This window comes from Capra hircus, chromosome 7 (assembly GCF_001704415.2).
Source record: "Capra hircus breed San Clemente chromosome 7, ASM170441v1, whole genome shotgun sequence".
Classification (NCBI taxonomy): domain Eukaryota; kingdom Metazoa; phylum Chordata; class Mammalia; order Artiodactyla; family Bovidae; genus Capra; species Capra hircus.
The window spans coordinates 64,687,255-64,699,756 of NC_030814.1; the positions used below are offsets into that span (position 1 = coordinate 64,687,255).

At 39.0% G+C, this 12,502-nt stretch overlaps 1 protein-coding gene across 1 annotated transcript; it reads left to right on the forward strand.

Annotated features, from left to right (window-relative positions):
• SKP1 (S-phase kinase-associated protein 1) lies at positions 362-12,262 on the forward strand. The gene is made up of 6 exons (XM_018050387.1): positions 362-614; positions 3,300-3,396; positions 7,235-7,308; positions 10,019-10,162; positions 11,095-11,235; positions 11,842-12,262. Exons 2-6 carry the CDS (start codon positions 3,300-3,302, stop codon positions 11,875-11,877), a joined length of 492 nt encoding a protein of 163 aa, XP_017905876.1. The 5' UTR covers positions 362-614; the 3' UTR covers positions 11,878-12,262.

Genomic DNA, 12,502 nt, shown 5'->3' on the forward strand with positions numbered 1-12,502 from the left:
CTGACTGGAAACGCCAGCTCCATTCTGAGTCCCAGTTTCTCCACCCTGAAAGGGAGTCACAGCCCCTCCCAAACATCACCCACCCAAGAACACCTCTCCTCGCTCAACCCCTGCTTCCGCACCTCTATCCCCATCCTCCTCCTCCCAGTTCACTCCCTTCCCCCTCCTTCCCCTACGCCCGTGGCTTTTAGTCTTTTCGGCTTTTCAAGACCTGGGTCTTTAATTCAGTTTAGGACACCCCCGCCTGAAGGACCCCTGGAGACCGTGATTTACAGCAGCCAGTCCGCTGTTCCTGCTTTGAGGAGAGCGAGCCGAGCTTTCGAGGAAGTGGGTGAGAATCAGGGCCCGCTGGATCTCGCACAGCCGCGTTTCCACCTTGCCCGCCCCGCTGGCCTCCGCCTGCCGTCAGGCGATCTCGCCGGCCAGCCCCGCCGGTTCTGTGACGTCACGGGCCCCAGGGTCCTCGGCGCCTGCGCCCGCTCCTATAAAGGCCGACACCGCGCCGCCCCTCTGCGCTGTAGTGGCCTTGTTCTCCGCTTTTCAGTTTTGCTGATTGACGACGTCGCCCTGCTCACTTCAGCCTGCGGCCCGCCATCTCCTTGAGACCTAACACCGTAAGTGGACGCCGACGGGGCTGGAAGGGGCGGGTTGCGAGCTGGTGGTCATACCGTTAGGGCTTTGGCCAGCTGAAGGCGGGAGGCACCTGGGCCTGGCCTCACCTCAGGCCTGGTGGAACAGTTGTCGACCCCATTCTCCGGGAGGTGCCAGCGGGCCCCGTTCTCCCACCCCTTGGGTCGACTCGAGGAGGCCGCCTCTAGTCGCGCGTCTTCACGGCCCCCCGTGAGTGCCCGGCGGGCGGGAGGGAGAAGGTGCGAGTCGAGCCTGGGATTGGGCCTCCTCTTCACCGGGCGACCATCAGCCGCCGCGGTGTTCGGCTGCAGGCCCAGTCTGGGGCCGGGGGCCTCCCTTGTCCGTAAGCCTGCCGGCCCCAGGACCCAGGGCGAGGGTGGCGGTGGGGCTTTTAATGGAGTTCCCGGGGCTGTCGTGAGTGTGGGCGTGTGTCCATGTTTATTGTTTTGGTGTCCGGAGCGAGCGTGGCAGTGGTAGTCCGGGAACGCTGGATTCTTGGTTCATATCCTTTCTTTCCCGTGTATCTGGCGTCACTAGTCACCGGTCCTACCTAACTGTTGGGACCGAATCTTGGCAGAGAGCCGCCTGCTCCTTCAGAATATTTCTGTTTTGCCACAGCCAGGGATTGCTGAAACGGTTGTTGTAATAGCAGATGCCATCGTCATAGTGGTGTCGTTTTTTAGGTGCGTTAACTCGAGGTGCCTGGCTTTTTTTTGAAGGGATATTCATTCCCTGCTTTGGTTCACTTTTTAATGGAGACTTAAGGCTTAGATTTGGGGTCATGAATTTTTTTCATCAGAGCCTTATTATAGTAGAAGGTTTCTGTGTTATAGAGCAATGCAGATTTCATTCTACCCCCTAAAAGGTGTTAGAATTTCGGGTCACTTAAAACAGGCTTTTTCCTTTATGATGATAAAACCCACCTCTTAGAGGGTGATTTAATTTACAAATACCGGAGCATAAGGAGTTGAAGGAATGGTCTTGAAAGCATTTCAAACAAAATTTCATCCATTATTAAATTTTGCTCTGAATTCCAGATGTTTAACACTAAAAAAGAATTATTTGAGTATCAAGTTTAGTGTTACAAAGGGCATCAAATTACAGATTAAGCGATTGCTTCCTTGCTGTTGAGTAAGATCTCAACTCCTTTAAAAGTAACCTAATACACGAATTTGACTATGAGTAAGCAGATCTTGCTGTTTATCGAAAGTTACTTGAAATATGCTTAAACGTAATTTTATCAGCTGTTTTGCCAGACTTGAGGTTCTCTAATAATGTTCACTCCAGTACATGGAAAGTAAAAACAACAACAAAGAATGTTTCATAGTTAGAAATTGAACTCACATTAAAATACTTTTTTGGGGGATACCTTTTGTTATCACCTTGTTACAGAGAAGGTCCTCTGCTCTGGGTCTTTACCCATGGAGCTTGACAACTGCATTGTTGGGCAGGTAAGGAGCAACATGGAGAAACCATATATTGGTGAAATGAAAAATGAAATGTGATTCTCTCCAACCATGGATGAGGGAGAGCTGGGTATTTCAATGGCTGGTTTTAAAACAACTTTATATTTTTGCTTCCTTGTGCTAATTTGTCTCTTTGGGAAATGGGGATTCTTATCTGGGGAAAGCAGAATAAATATTTTAACTGTTTTAATGGGTTTTAAGTCTTGGGACCTTAACAAAGGTTCAGTCGGTGTTTTCAGTGTCAAATTCTGTTTTTAAGTTGTAATGACATCACAGGATTGAAAAATCTATACTTGAAAGAGGTCTTGAATTTTTAGGGTCAGGTATTGCTGCCATTATCCACTTCCCTGAACCACTCCCCCCAAAATCTGAAGATGGTAAGAAATTGCTGGCTTAGAAGCTTAGAACGTTTCAATTTTAAAGAGGGTTGTTTGTTTTTTTTTTTGGTCAGAATTCAGCTCTTTTGAATTGTTTAATTTTATGTAAGAAGTGTCCTTTTCCTAATGACTCATAATTAATGTTGAGTTAATAAATTTTTTTGGAGCAAGTAATAGGTTTTTACTCTGAGGATTTTGGAAGATCTCAAACTGGGGATACCTGGACAGTCAGTAATGAAAGATAAAAAGGAAATTTAAGTTATTATGTTTAAGTCATTAGGACAACATCTGCTTATTAAATATTATATTCACTTGTTTATGGTCTTGCATTGATGCAAACATAAGTATATCCTGATCTACTCTTTGGATGTGAACTCATTTTTCACTGTTAAGTCTCACTGCTGGGAAAATTACTATCTTATTTGGTAGCTTTGTTGATTTTGTACTGACCTATCTCAGGTTTGCAGGTGGTTAATAGTGGCAGTTAACTATTCAAGTAGGGGTAGTCAGTGAGAGCAGAAAGGCAGAGTCAGTAAGTCCATTTTAGATGTATTTTGCATCAAAATTATAAATTATTTTTTCTAAATCTTAAACCAATGAGAGCGTGTGTTAAAAGCTTCTGTACCTAGGAGTTATACTTAGAAAAAAGGTTTCTATCTTTGTGTGCTAGCCTGTGAATAATGAGTGTTTATAGTGTTATATATTGTAGGTTCTTAGGATTTTATGGTTAATGAGTTGGAAGGGCTCTAACAGGCTACGGTTGATGAAATGCTATATAGAAGTATTATCTCTTAAATTTCAAATTCAGTATAATACCTTTTTTTAGATGCCTTCAATTAAGTTGCAGAGTTCTGATGGAGAGATATTTGAAGTTGATGTTGAAATTGCAAAACAGTCTGTGACCATCAAGACTATGTTGGAAGGTAAGTTTATTAGAAAACCTGAGTCAGGGGAAAGGGGAAGAAATATGTAGTTTGATATAACCTGTAAACATAGTCTGGAAGTAACATTCTGTCAAAATTGCTCAAGGGTATGAAGAGGTAAAGTTTTTTCTTTAAAGTATTAACTACATCTATCTGATAGAAGTCATTTTTTCAGCACTTTCTGAGTTTTTTCTCTTATTAAGTAGATAATATTGTAGGCTGTTAATAATATGGAAATGATTTCCAGGACTCAGATAATGGCCCATTTCTCTTCCAAGTAAATTTGCATTCACATTTCTAATGGCAAAAACTAAAGCCTTTGTAAAGAGATACGTTATATATGGCAGTTAAATAGAACACCTTGTTTCAACAGAGGGAGTAGGCTGAGTATGTAAACCAAGTAAAAAAACCAAGGTTTTTTTTTTTTAAACAAAGTTTTCCCTTTTATTTTGTCATTCCTTTGAAACTGCAGAGCATGAACACTACATAAAGAAGCCAAGAAAACAAGTCCTGAAGCATTTTAAAACTTTTACTATTAACATGGATCTCTTACTACTATCAGTGGGTTGGTAGACATAAATAATATATGGAGATACACAAATCAGTTTCTAGAACTGGTGGAGGAAAATACTTAGAGTGGTAAGAATGTTCTTTGTATCTACAAGGGATTGGTTTTAGGACCCTCTGTGAATACCAAAATTTATGGATACTCAGTGGTCACATGGTTTAATTAATGCATTAATCCTAGCGGTGCTATGGAAACATCTTGGCTGCTGTTATTCTTTAGGCTTGTGGAGAGAATATAGTGTGTAGTCCTAGTGAGGTGATAGTTCAAACTAGTAAAGATGTTTTGGGAGAGCATTCTGAGGTAAACTGAGACAGGATGTGTTTAAAATTTGAGGTTTTTTGTTGGGGTTGTGATTGTGATGCTGTAGTTGATCGAGCTGAGTAACAAGTTTGAGGGGAATGGAAAGTAAATGACTTTGAGCTTGAACATGTTGTGTAAGAGATTCTCTCAAAAGATCTTTGTAATAACCTACTGGTCAATTGACTGTTGGCTCTTGGTCCCTGAGTTATAGATCGCTGGAAATAGACAATTTGGGGGGGGTGTGTGTGTAAGTAAATGAGATTGGCAAGTGGCCATATTGAGGCAGGATGGGGTGTTAGGAATGGAAAAGTGAGAACTGGAGAAGCTAGAGTAGAATTTATGAAAGCCAAGGGAAAAGGGAGGATTATCAGATTGAAGACTGATCAGTTAGGATTTCAGGGATAATTTAGACTTCTAACAAGTCAGATACTAGGTGTGGTAGAGATGGAAGCTGAGAGGCAGAAGGTTTGTCTTCTGTTTTTTGTTTTTTTTTTTTTTTTAATCTGAACATGCTTTCAGATTTTTCAGTTTTTTAGTTTGGTAGTTGACAACAATTATATGGCACTTACAGTCCTGTACACTGGTTAACTTACATGGCTTACTTCAGTTAAGTTGTAAACCCCTTGATACATCCCACAATCACTGTTCATCAAGTACGTGTTGAATGAAGAACTTGGTCACATAGGTGTGAAAGCTAACCAACTATTCCTAAAGGCAGGTGAGTAAGGCTTTATCTAGGAGATGTAGAAACTGATGCCAAAATTACTGCCTAAATACTTGGCTTTGGCAATGAAGTAAAGTGTTCTTTACTTCATCTTCATTGGTGCCTGGCACCCTAGTTGGTCCTTTGCTGCTTCAGAGAAGCATTTGCCAATAAGAATGAACATAGGACTTCTTGGATCACTGAAGCAAGTGAATAGTAAACAGCAACAATTCATTTCTCCCCATAGCCTTTGGGCTTCAGAGGTGAATGGCTTTATCTAAAGTACCAGTGGTTCATATAGAAATTTAGCCACTTGAGGACTGGAGTGTATTGAAATGAAATCTAATAACTGTAAAATCAGAAGTGAAAGTGTCATGTATACACATGAATTGACTGATTTCTTCAGGTCTGGGGTGTGGTATCAGGATACAAGTGTTTTTCAGACATTCTTGAAACTAAATAGCTTAAAGGAATGACTCTTGGTACTTGAGCCATCAGTTAGCAAAAAAACATTGCGAATTCTTGGTTTAAATGCTAGAGAAGTGGATCATTTACAACCATAAGGCCCTTATTTTTAACATGAGTTATGGCTTCAAAATAACATTTATATCTTCTAAACAAGCTGGTCTTCTGCATTTCCTCTAATATGTTCACTCCCCAAACCACATGTATATTACATAGTAGAACTTTCTCTGCCCTCTGATTTAAAAATATTTCATACCAGTTCAAGAAAAGCGTAAGTGGTTTGATCCAAATTGAAATATTGTCATTTTGTAGTTTTACTCTCAGAGATGGAATCAGGGAAAGGCATTGGTGGAGAGTAGAGGGGACATGAGTGAATGCATGCATACAGGAAAATAGGAAACTTTTTGAATCTACTCTTATCTTTACCACTTGATTGGAGAAAGCTCATTGATCTCCATGTTGTCAGGTGCATCATTTCAGTTCTCATCTATACTTACTGAGAGCTTCTGACATTTGATCAGTCCCTTCTAGATTTGGCATTCAACATACTTATTACTTCCCTCACTCACATCCTGTCTCCCTATTTTTAAAGGCTTCAGTTCCCCAGGATTTGCTTAATCATTGTACCTCTTCATTACATCAATACTCTTTCATTCCTTGGTTACCTCAGCTAGTCTTATAGTGTTCAGAATGATTTACGCATCAATTCCCACCTACAGTTCTGATTTCTTTGGATATTCATAGCTAATTCTTCACTGCCTAGGATAGCTGTAAATTAGGGACTCAGAAGGTTGAGCCATGTCAGCATAACTGATGCTCTGAAACAACCAGTATAGCAATGCAGTAACTTTTGACTTCTAATCTTGGCACTGTTACACATTTCTTTGGCAACTCTGGAAGACAGACCCATTTGGTTTGAAAAACATTCTTTCTTAGAATCTGAGTAACATACAGATTTTAAGTTATTTCTTTGGAGCTCAGCAACCACTTTGGTAATCTGAAAGTTATGATGACATCTGGAAGCCTGTGTCCCCAACGTGCCATATGATGTTTAGTTGATACATTCAGAGAAACTTTTCGTCCAAAGAAATGCCAAACAACTATTCTACCAAGAAACTGAGACACTGCTATTCTCTGGAATAAAGTTTCATACTGAGATAATTCTGATATAAGATGCCGCAACAGAATGCTTTAATGCTTGGGAATAGGAATAATATAATTTGGGAAAATCATTCACTTCCTGAGTCATTCCAGAAAAACCCTATCTTTTTAAAATTTTTGCCTTACAGAAACCATGAAAGACTTTTTTGTTAGAGAAACCTGTGTATTACTTTAATATTGAATCATACCAGTAAGTGTGGAGCTGCCTGCATTGTTTTTGTTAGTGGCTGCATAATCTGTTGTGTGTATGTGTGTGAATGTACATATTTGGGCTTCAGATTTTAACAGATGATTCTGAGAAACAAAACAATAATTCACATTGTTTTATTTTCCTAAATGATGTCCATTTAGAGAGTTTGGTATCAAGAGTAAGGGTAGGAGTCTGGCTTTTATTTTTTCCCAAGTGGTTGCCAGTTATCCCACTTATTAAATCACTTCTCCTAATTAAGAACTCTGTTTATATAATACTCCTGTATTTGTTAACTCACGTTTTTATGTAGTTTTGGGTGAACTTGTTTTAATGAGTAAAATACTTTTTTGAGTCTTTCAGATAAACTTGTCTTGCAAATTGCTTGTGTGAAACAGCCTGATAGTTATAATGGAGTTAGATAATAATGGCAACTCCCCTCTTGTTTTCTTAGATTTGGGAATGGATGATGAAGGAGATGATGATCCAGTCCCCTTGCCAAATGTTAATGCAGCAATATTAAAAAAGGTAAGGGAGCAAACTACACATAAATACATATGTATCCTTTTTTTAATTAGCAATATGTTGGTGATCTTTTTATAGAGATATAAATATAGTGTCCTTAAAAAAAGCTATAGTAAGATTATGACTAAGGTATTTGTTTTGTTAACCAAACCCTGTGAATATTTAAGATGTCTTTTTCATTAGCAGATTTGAATTATTGACATATGATAGTATAAGGTTAGCAAAAAGGAAAATATTTTTGATTGCATGTCAGTACTGAGTGGGTGTGCCTCAAAAGGAGTTTGAGAACATGATATGTGCTTTTTTTTGGTTGGTTTTTTCTCAGTTGATCACCTTATCCTGTGCATAAACAACCATCTACATATTAGTGTTTCAGGGAGTGTGGCTTCTTAATAGAGCCTACTGTGTAATTGAATGCTCTTCTGAAGAAATGGCATCCAGTTTCCACACTAGGGGGAAAACTGGCTAGGCTTAGAGATGGGAATAGTTGGTTCCAATTGGTCCCTTCTTTTTTCAGAGCCATTAACCATACACAGTTGGATTTTATGTGTTCTCTTGAGCTTGGCATGAGATGCAGCTATACTGCATATTTTTCCATATTCTCACTGTGATTGGCTGTTACCAGTCTTTTTAATGTCCCTAGTGTAGGTAAAAAGGATGAATTTGACTGTACTGGGTATCTTTTAAAAATGGGATCATAGAATATTCTTTGTGTCTGGCTTATTTCACTTAGCATAGTGTTTTCCAGGCTAATGCATTTTATAGTCTTTATAGACTTTATAGGAGTTCTTAATGAATTTTTTTTTTTTTTACCACATTGCTTTTTGTTTAGTCAAAGTTGTGTCTACTCATTGCAACCTCTTGGAGCCTCCAGGCTCCTCTGTCCTACACTGTCTCTTGGAAAGAGAAAGTTTGTTGCTCAGTCATGTCCAACTCTTTACAACTTTGTGAACTGTAGCCTGCCAGGCTCTTCTGTCCATGAAATTTTCCAGGCAAGAATACTGAAATGGGTTGCCATTCCCTTCTCCAGAGACCTTCCCGACCCAGGAATTGAACCCAGATCTCGTGCACTGCAAACAGATTCTTTACTGAGCCATCAGGGAAGCCCACTATCTCCTGGAGTTTGCTCAAATTCCTGAGTCAGTGATACTATCTAACCATCTCATCCTCTGCCGCCCCATCCTCCTTTTGCCTCTCTAATCTTTCCCAGCATCAGGGTCTTTTCCAGTGAGTCAGCTCTTCGGCATCAGGTGGCCACAGTATTGGAGCTTCAGTTTCAGTATCAGTCCTTCTAATGAGTATTCAGGATTGATTTTCTTTAGCTAATGAATATTCAGGGTTGATTTCCTTTAGGGTTGAATGGTTTGATATTCTCTCAAGAGTCTTCTCCAGCATTGCAATTCAAAAGCAGCAGTTTTGTTGGCAAAGTGATGTCTCTCTTTTTTGATACGCTGTCTGGGTTTGTCATAGCTTTTCTTCCAGGGAGCAAGCATCTTTTAATTTCATGGCTGCAATGATTTTGGAGCCCAAGAAAATAAAATCTGTCACTGCTTCCACATTTTCCCCTTCTGTTTGCCACGAAGTGATGGGACCAGATGCCATGATCTTAGTTTTTTGAATATTGAGTTTCAAGCCAGCTTTTTCACTCTCCTCTTTCACCCTCACCAAGAGACTATCTGTCATTAGAGTGGTATCATGTGCATATCTGAGGTTGTTGATATTTCTCCCAGCAATCTTTATTCCAGATTGTGATTCACCTAGCCCGACATTTCGCATGATGTACTTTGCAAATAAGTTAAATAAGCATGGTGGCAATATACAGCCTTGTTCTACTCCTTTTCCATTTTTGAACCAGTTGTTCCATATCTGGTTCTAACTGTTGCTTCTTGACCCGCATACAGGTTTCTCAAGAGACAGGTAAGGGGATCTGGTACTCCCATCACTCCAAGAATTTTCCAGTATGTATCCACATACTCAAAGGCTTTAGTGTAGTTATTGAAGCAGCAGTAGATGTTTTTCTGGAATTCTCTTGCTTTCTCCATGAGCCAGCGAACGTTGGCAGTTTGGTCTGGTTCTTCTGCCTTTTCTGAATTCAACTTGTACTTCTGGAAGTTCTCAGTTCACATGCTGCTGAAGCCTAGCCTGAAGGATTTTGAACATAACCTTGCTAGCCTGTGAAATGAATACAATTGTACAGTAGTTTGAACATTTCTTTGGCACTGCCTTTCTTTGGGATTGGAATGAAAATTGACTTTTTCTGGTCCTGTGGGCATTGCTGAGTTTTATAGATTTGCTGGTTGAGTACAGCACTTTAACAACATCATCTTTTAGAATTTGAAATAGCTCAGCTAGAATTCCATCACCCCCACTAGCTTTGTTCATAGTAATGGTTCCTAAGGCCCACTTGACTTTCAGACTCCAGGATGTCTAACTCTAACCACACCACCGTGGTTATCTGGGTAATTAAGACCTTTTTTGTACAGTTCTTCTGTGTGTTCTTGCCACCTTTTCTTAATCTCTTCTGCTTCTGTTAGGTCCTTACTGGTTCACTGTTATGTAAGATCTTCCATTCTCTAGGGTTGTGATTGTCAAGCTTGGCTACTAACTTTATTCAAGTTAGTATAGCTAGTCCCTGTGTAGAAATGAACTTGCCCCAGCAGTGGAAGTACCTTGTTATAAAATGCCACATAAGAATAAACTTTTTATGTTGTAGGTCATTCAGTGGTGCACCCACCACAAGGATGATCCTCCTCCTCCTGAGGATGATGAGAACAAAGAAAAACGAACAGATGATATACCTGTTTGGGATCAAGAATTCCTGAAAGTTGACCAAGGGACACTCTTTGAGCTTATATTGGTATGTTTTTAATATTTTTGGCATAACCTTTAGCACTTTCCATTTGTTACATTCATTGATACTGAATTTTAACTTTAAATTTGTGCAGTGCTATATTTAAACCTACGTATCAATAACCGCATTAAATGTAAATAGTCTGTGGGGAGGGAGAATGGAGAATTAAATGTTTAATGAGGACAGAGTTTCAGTTTAGGAAAGTGAAAAATTCAGGAAATAGAAGATGGTAAGAGCTGCACAGCAGGGTGAATGTAGTTAGTGCCATTGAACTGTGCAGTTAAGTATGGTTAAAGTAGTATGTTTCATATTATGTGGCTTTTTACCAGAATAAAAAGATGTAAATGGTCACCACAAGTAATTGGATAGCAAAATAAGACTTAGCTATTTTTACCAGAAAAACTCACTTTGAATATAAAGACACAATTAAGTTTGTAAAGGGTGGAAAAAAATATGCTAACAGTAATAACCAAAAGAAAACTAGAGTGACTATATTAGATTTCAGGGCAAAGAATGAAAGGATTAAAGAGGTTCACTGTATAATGATAAAGGATCTGTTCATTATTGAGAGGACATAGGAATCCTAAATGTTTTTCTACCTAAAAGCAGAATTTCTAGAAAGTGAAACAAAACCAATAGAAGGATAAGTATGTAAGTCCACAATCATAATTGTAATCTCAGTTGAGATCTCAACATCTGTCTCTGGTGAAACAAGTAGACAGAATCCATAAGGATGTAGAAGATTAATGACAGCAGAATATACTTTCAAGTATATACTTCCAAGATAGACCTGTTTTGGGCTTTAAGATTTAACAAAGTCTTTAATTTCTTAAAATTGACTAGCATTTTAAGCTAAATTAGGTGTTCATTGTTAGTCACTAACTTTGGATTTGATTTAAAGCATCAAGTATATAATAAAAACAACAATTACTTTACAGGCAGCAAACTACTTAGACATCAAAGGTTTGCTTGACGTTACCTGCAAGACTGTTGCTAATATGATCAAGGGCAAAACTCCTGAGGAGATTCGAAAGACATTCAATATCAAAAATGATTTTACTGAAGAAGAGGAAGCCCAGGTAGGTAGCTAACAGCTTGTTCTTAATCAAATGCTTTTAAAGAAACTAAAAACCCATAGCATGCTAGGAATAGAGGTGTTTATATCAATGAGTCTTTACCTTACTTGAGGGGAAATAGGTCCCTTTGGTATGCTAAAAATATACTGGTCTCTTAGTCTAAGCACTTAGATGATACTGATCTTTTATAAGCATAACAACAGTTAGTTCTTATAGTGCAGTTTGATGTTTGTTCCTTAGCAGTTACTAGTTTTGGACCTGGGACCTTACATGTAAACCATCAATATTTTGCTTCAGAAGAGCAGGCCCTGTGGATTGTGCCAGGATAACTGGTGTACTGAGAAGAAATGAATGACTAGATCAAATGATTTTGTTGACACAGGTCATGACCAAAGCTGTCATTGCCAATTGTCTTTGCTTTTTTTGATAATTTCAGCAGGGCACAATAAAAAAGCAGGAAGGAAAGAATGGCAACCTGAAAGTATACTCTTAACCTGTTTTTTTCCCCTAGTTTTCAGTCTGTCTTTCTAATCTACCTCACAGGCTATTGATGAGTAGTGGTTTTAGTAAAGACTACTTAAGGTACTTCCTTATATCTGTCTCTTCTAGGTACGCAAAGAGAACCAGTGGTGTGAGGAGAAGTGAAATTTCATGTCTAACGCTGTAACACTGTAAGGATTATTCCAAATACTAGTTGCACTGCTTTGTTTATAATTGTTAATATTAGAAAAACAGTCAACAAATGCAGCAGCAAGTCAATTGTATTAGCAGAATGTTGTCCTCATTGCATGTGTAGTTTCAGTACAGTTCCCAAACTTAAGGCCCAGTTTCTTCTAGTATGATTGAAAGTTTCTTTTCTTTGCTCTGAATAAAATTGAACTGTGGGTTCCCTATAGAAAGTGGCATTTTGGGCTTTCCCTTTTTGTAAAGCAATTTCTGCCTAGTTTATTGTCCAGTTAATTTTAGTTCAGTGACTTTTAAAGTTGGTGTTGTAAATAAAGCAACTTGCAAAAAACCTTCTGAAATAGAATTTAACAATGTATTATCTTTATTCAATTGGAAACTGGATAAAGACTACTTGAGGTAAATGCTTTGAGTGGGGTTATCAGAGTGTCTTTAATCTTCCTGGAGGAGTAAGTACCCCTGGTATTCACTAGCTATATGTAGCAGGGCTTCCTTAGTTGGATCTGAGGGCTTATTTTTGCATTTTTAATCCTCTCAGCTTTGAAGGCTCAGTTACTACTCAGTTTGTGGTTTGGGAGGAGATATA

What these genes read in the sequence shown, in the direction of transcription:
- SKP1 (XM_018050387.1), top strand. Translation starts at nt 3,300, where the DNA reads ATGCCTTCAATTAAGTTGCAGAGTTCTGATGGAGAGATATTTGAAGTT. An exon ending in ATGCAGCAATATTAAAAAAG is followed by an intron (nt 7,309 to 10,018) that starts GTAAGGGAGCAA and finishes TTTATGTTGTAG; the next exon opens with GTCATTCAGTGGTGCACCCA. An exon ending in CTGAAGAAGAGGAAGCCCAG is followed by an intron (nt 11,236 to 11,841) that starts GTAGGTAGCTAA and finishes TGTCTCTTCTAG; the next exon opens with GTACGCAAAGAGAACCAGTG.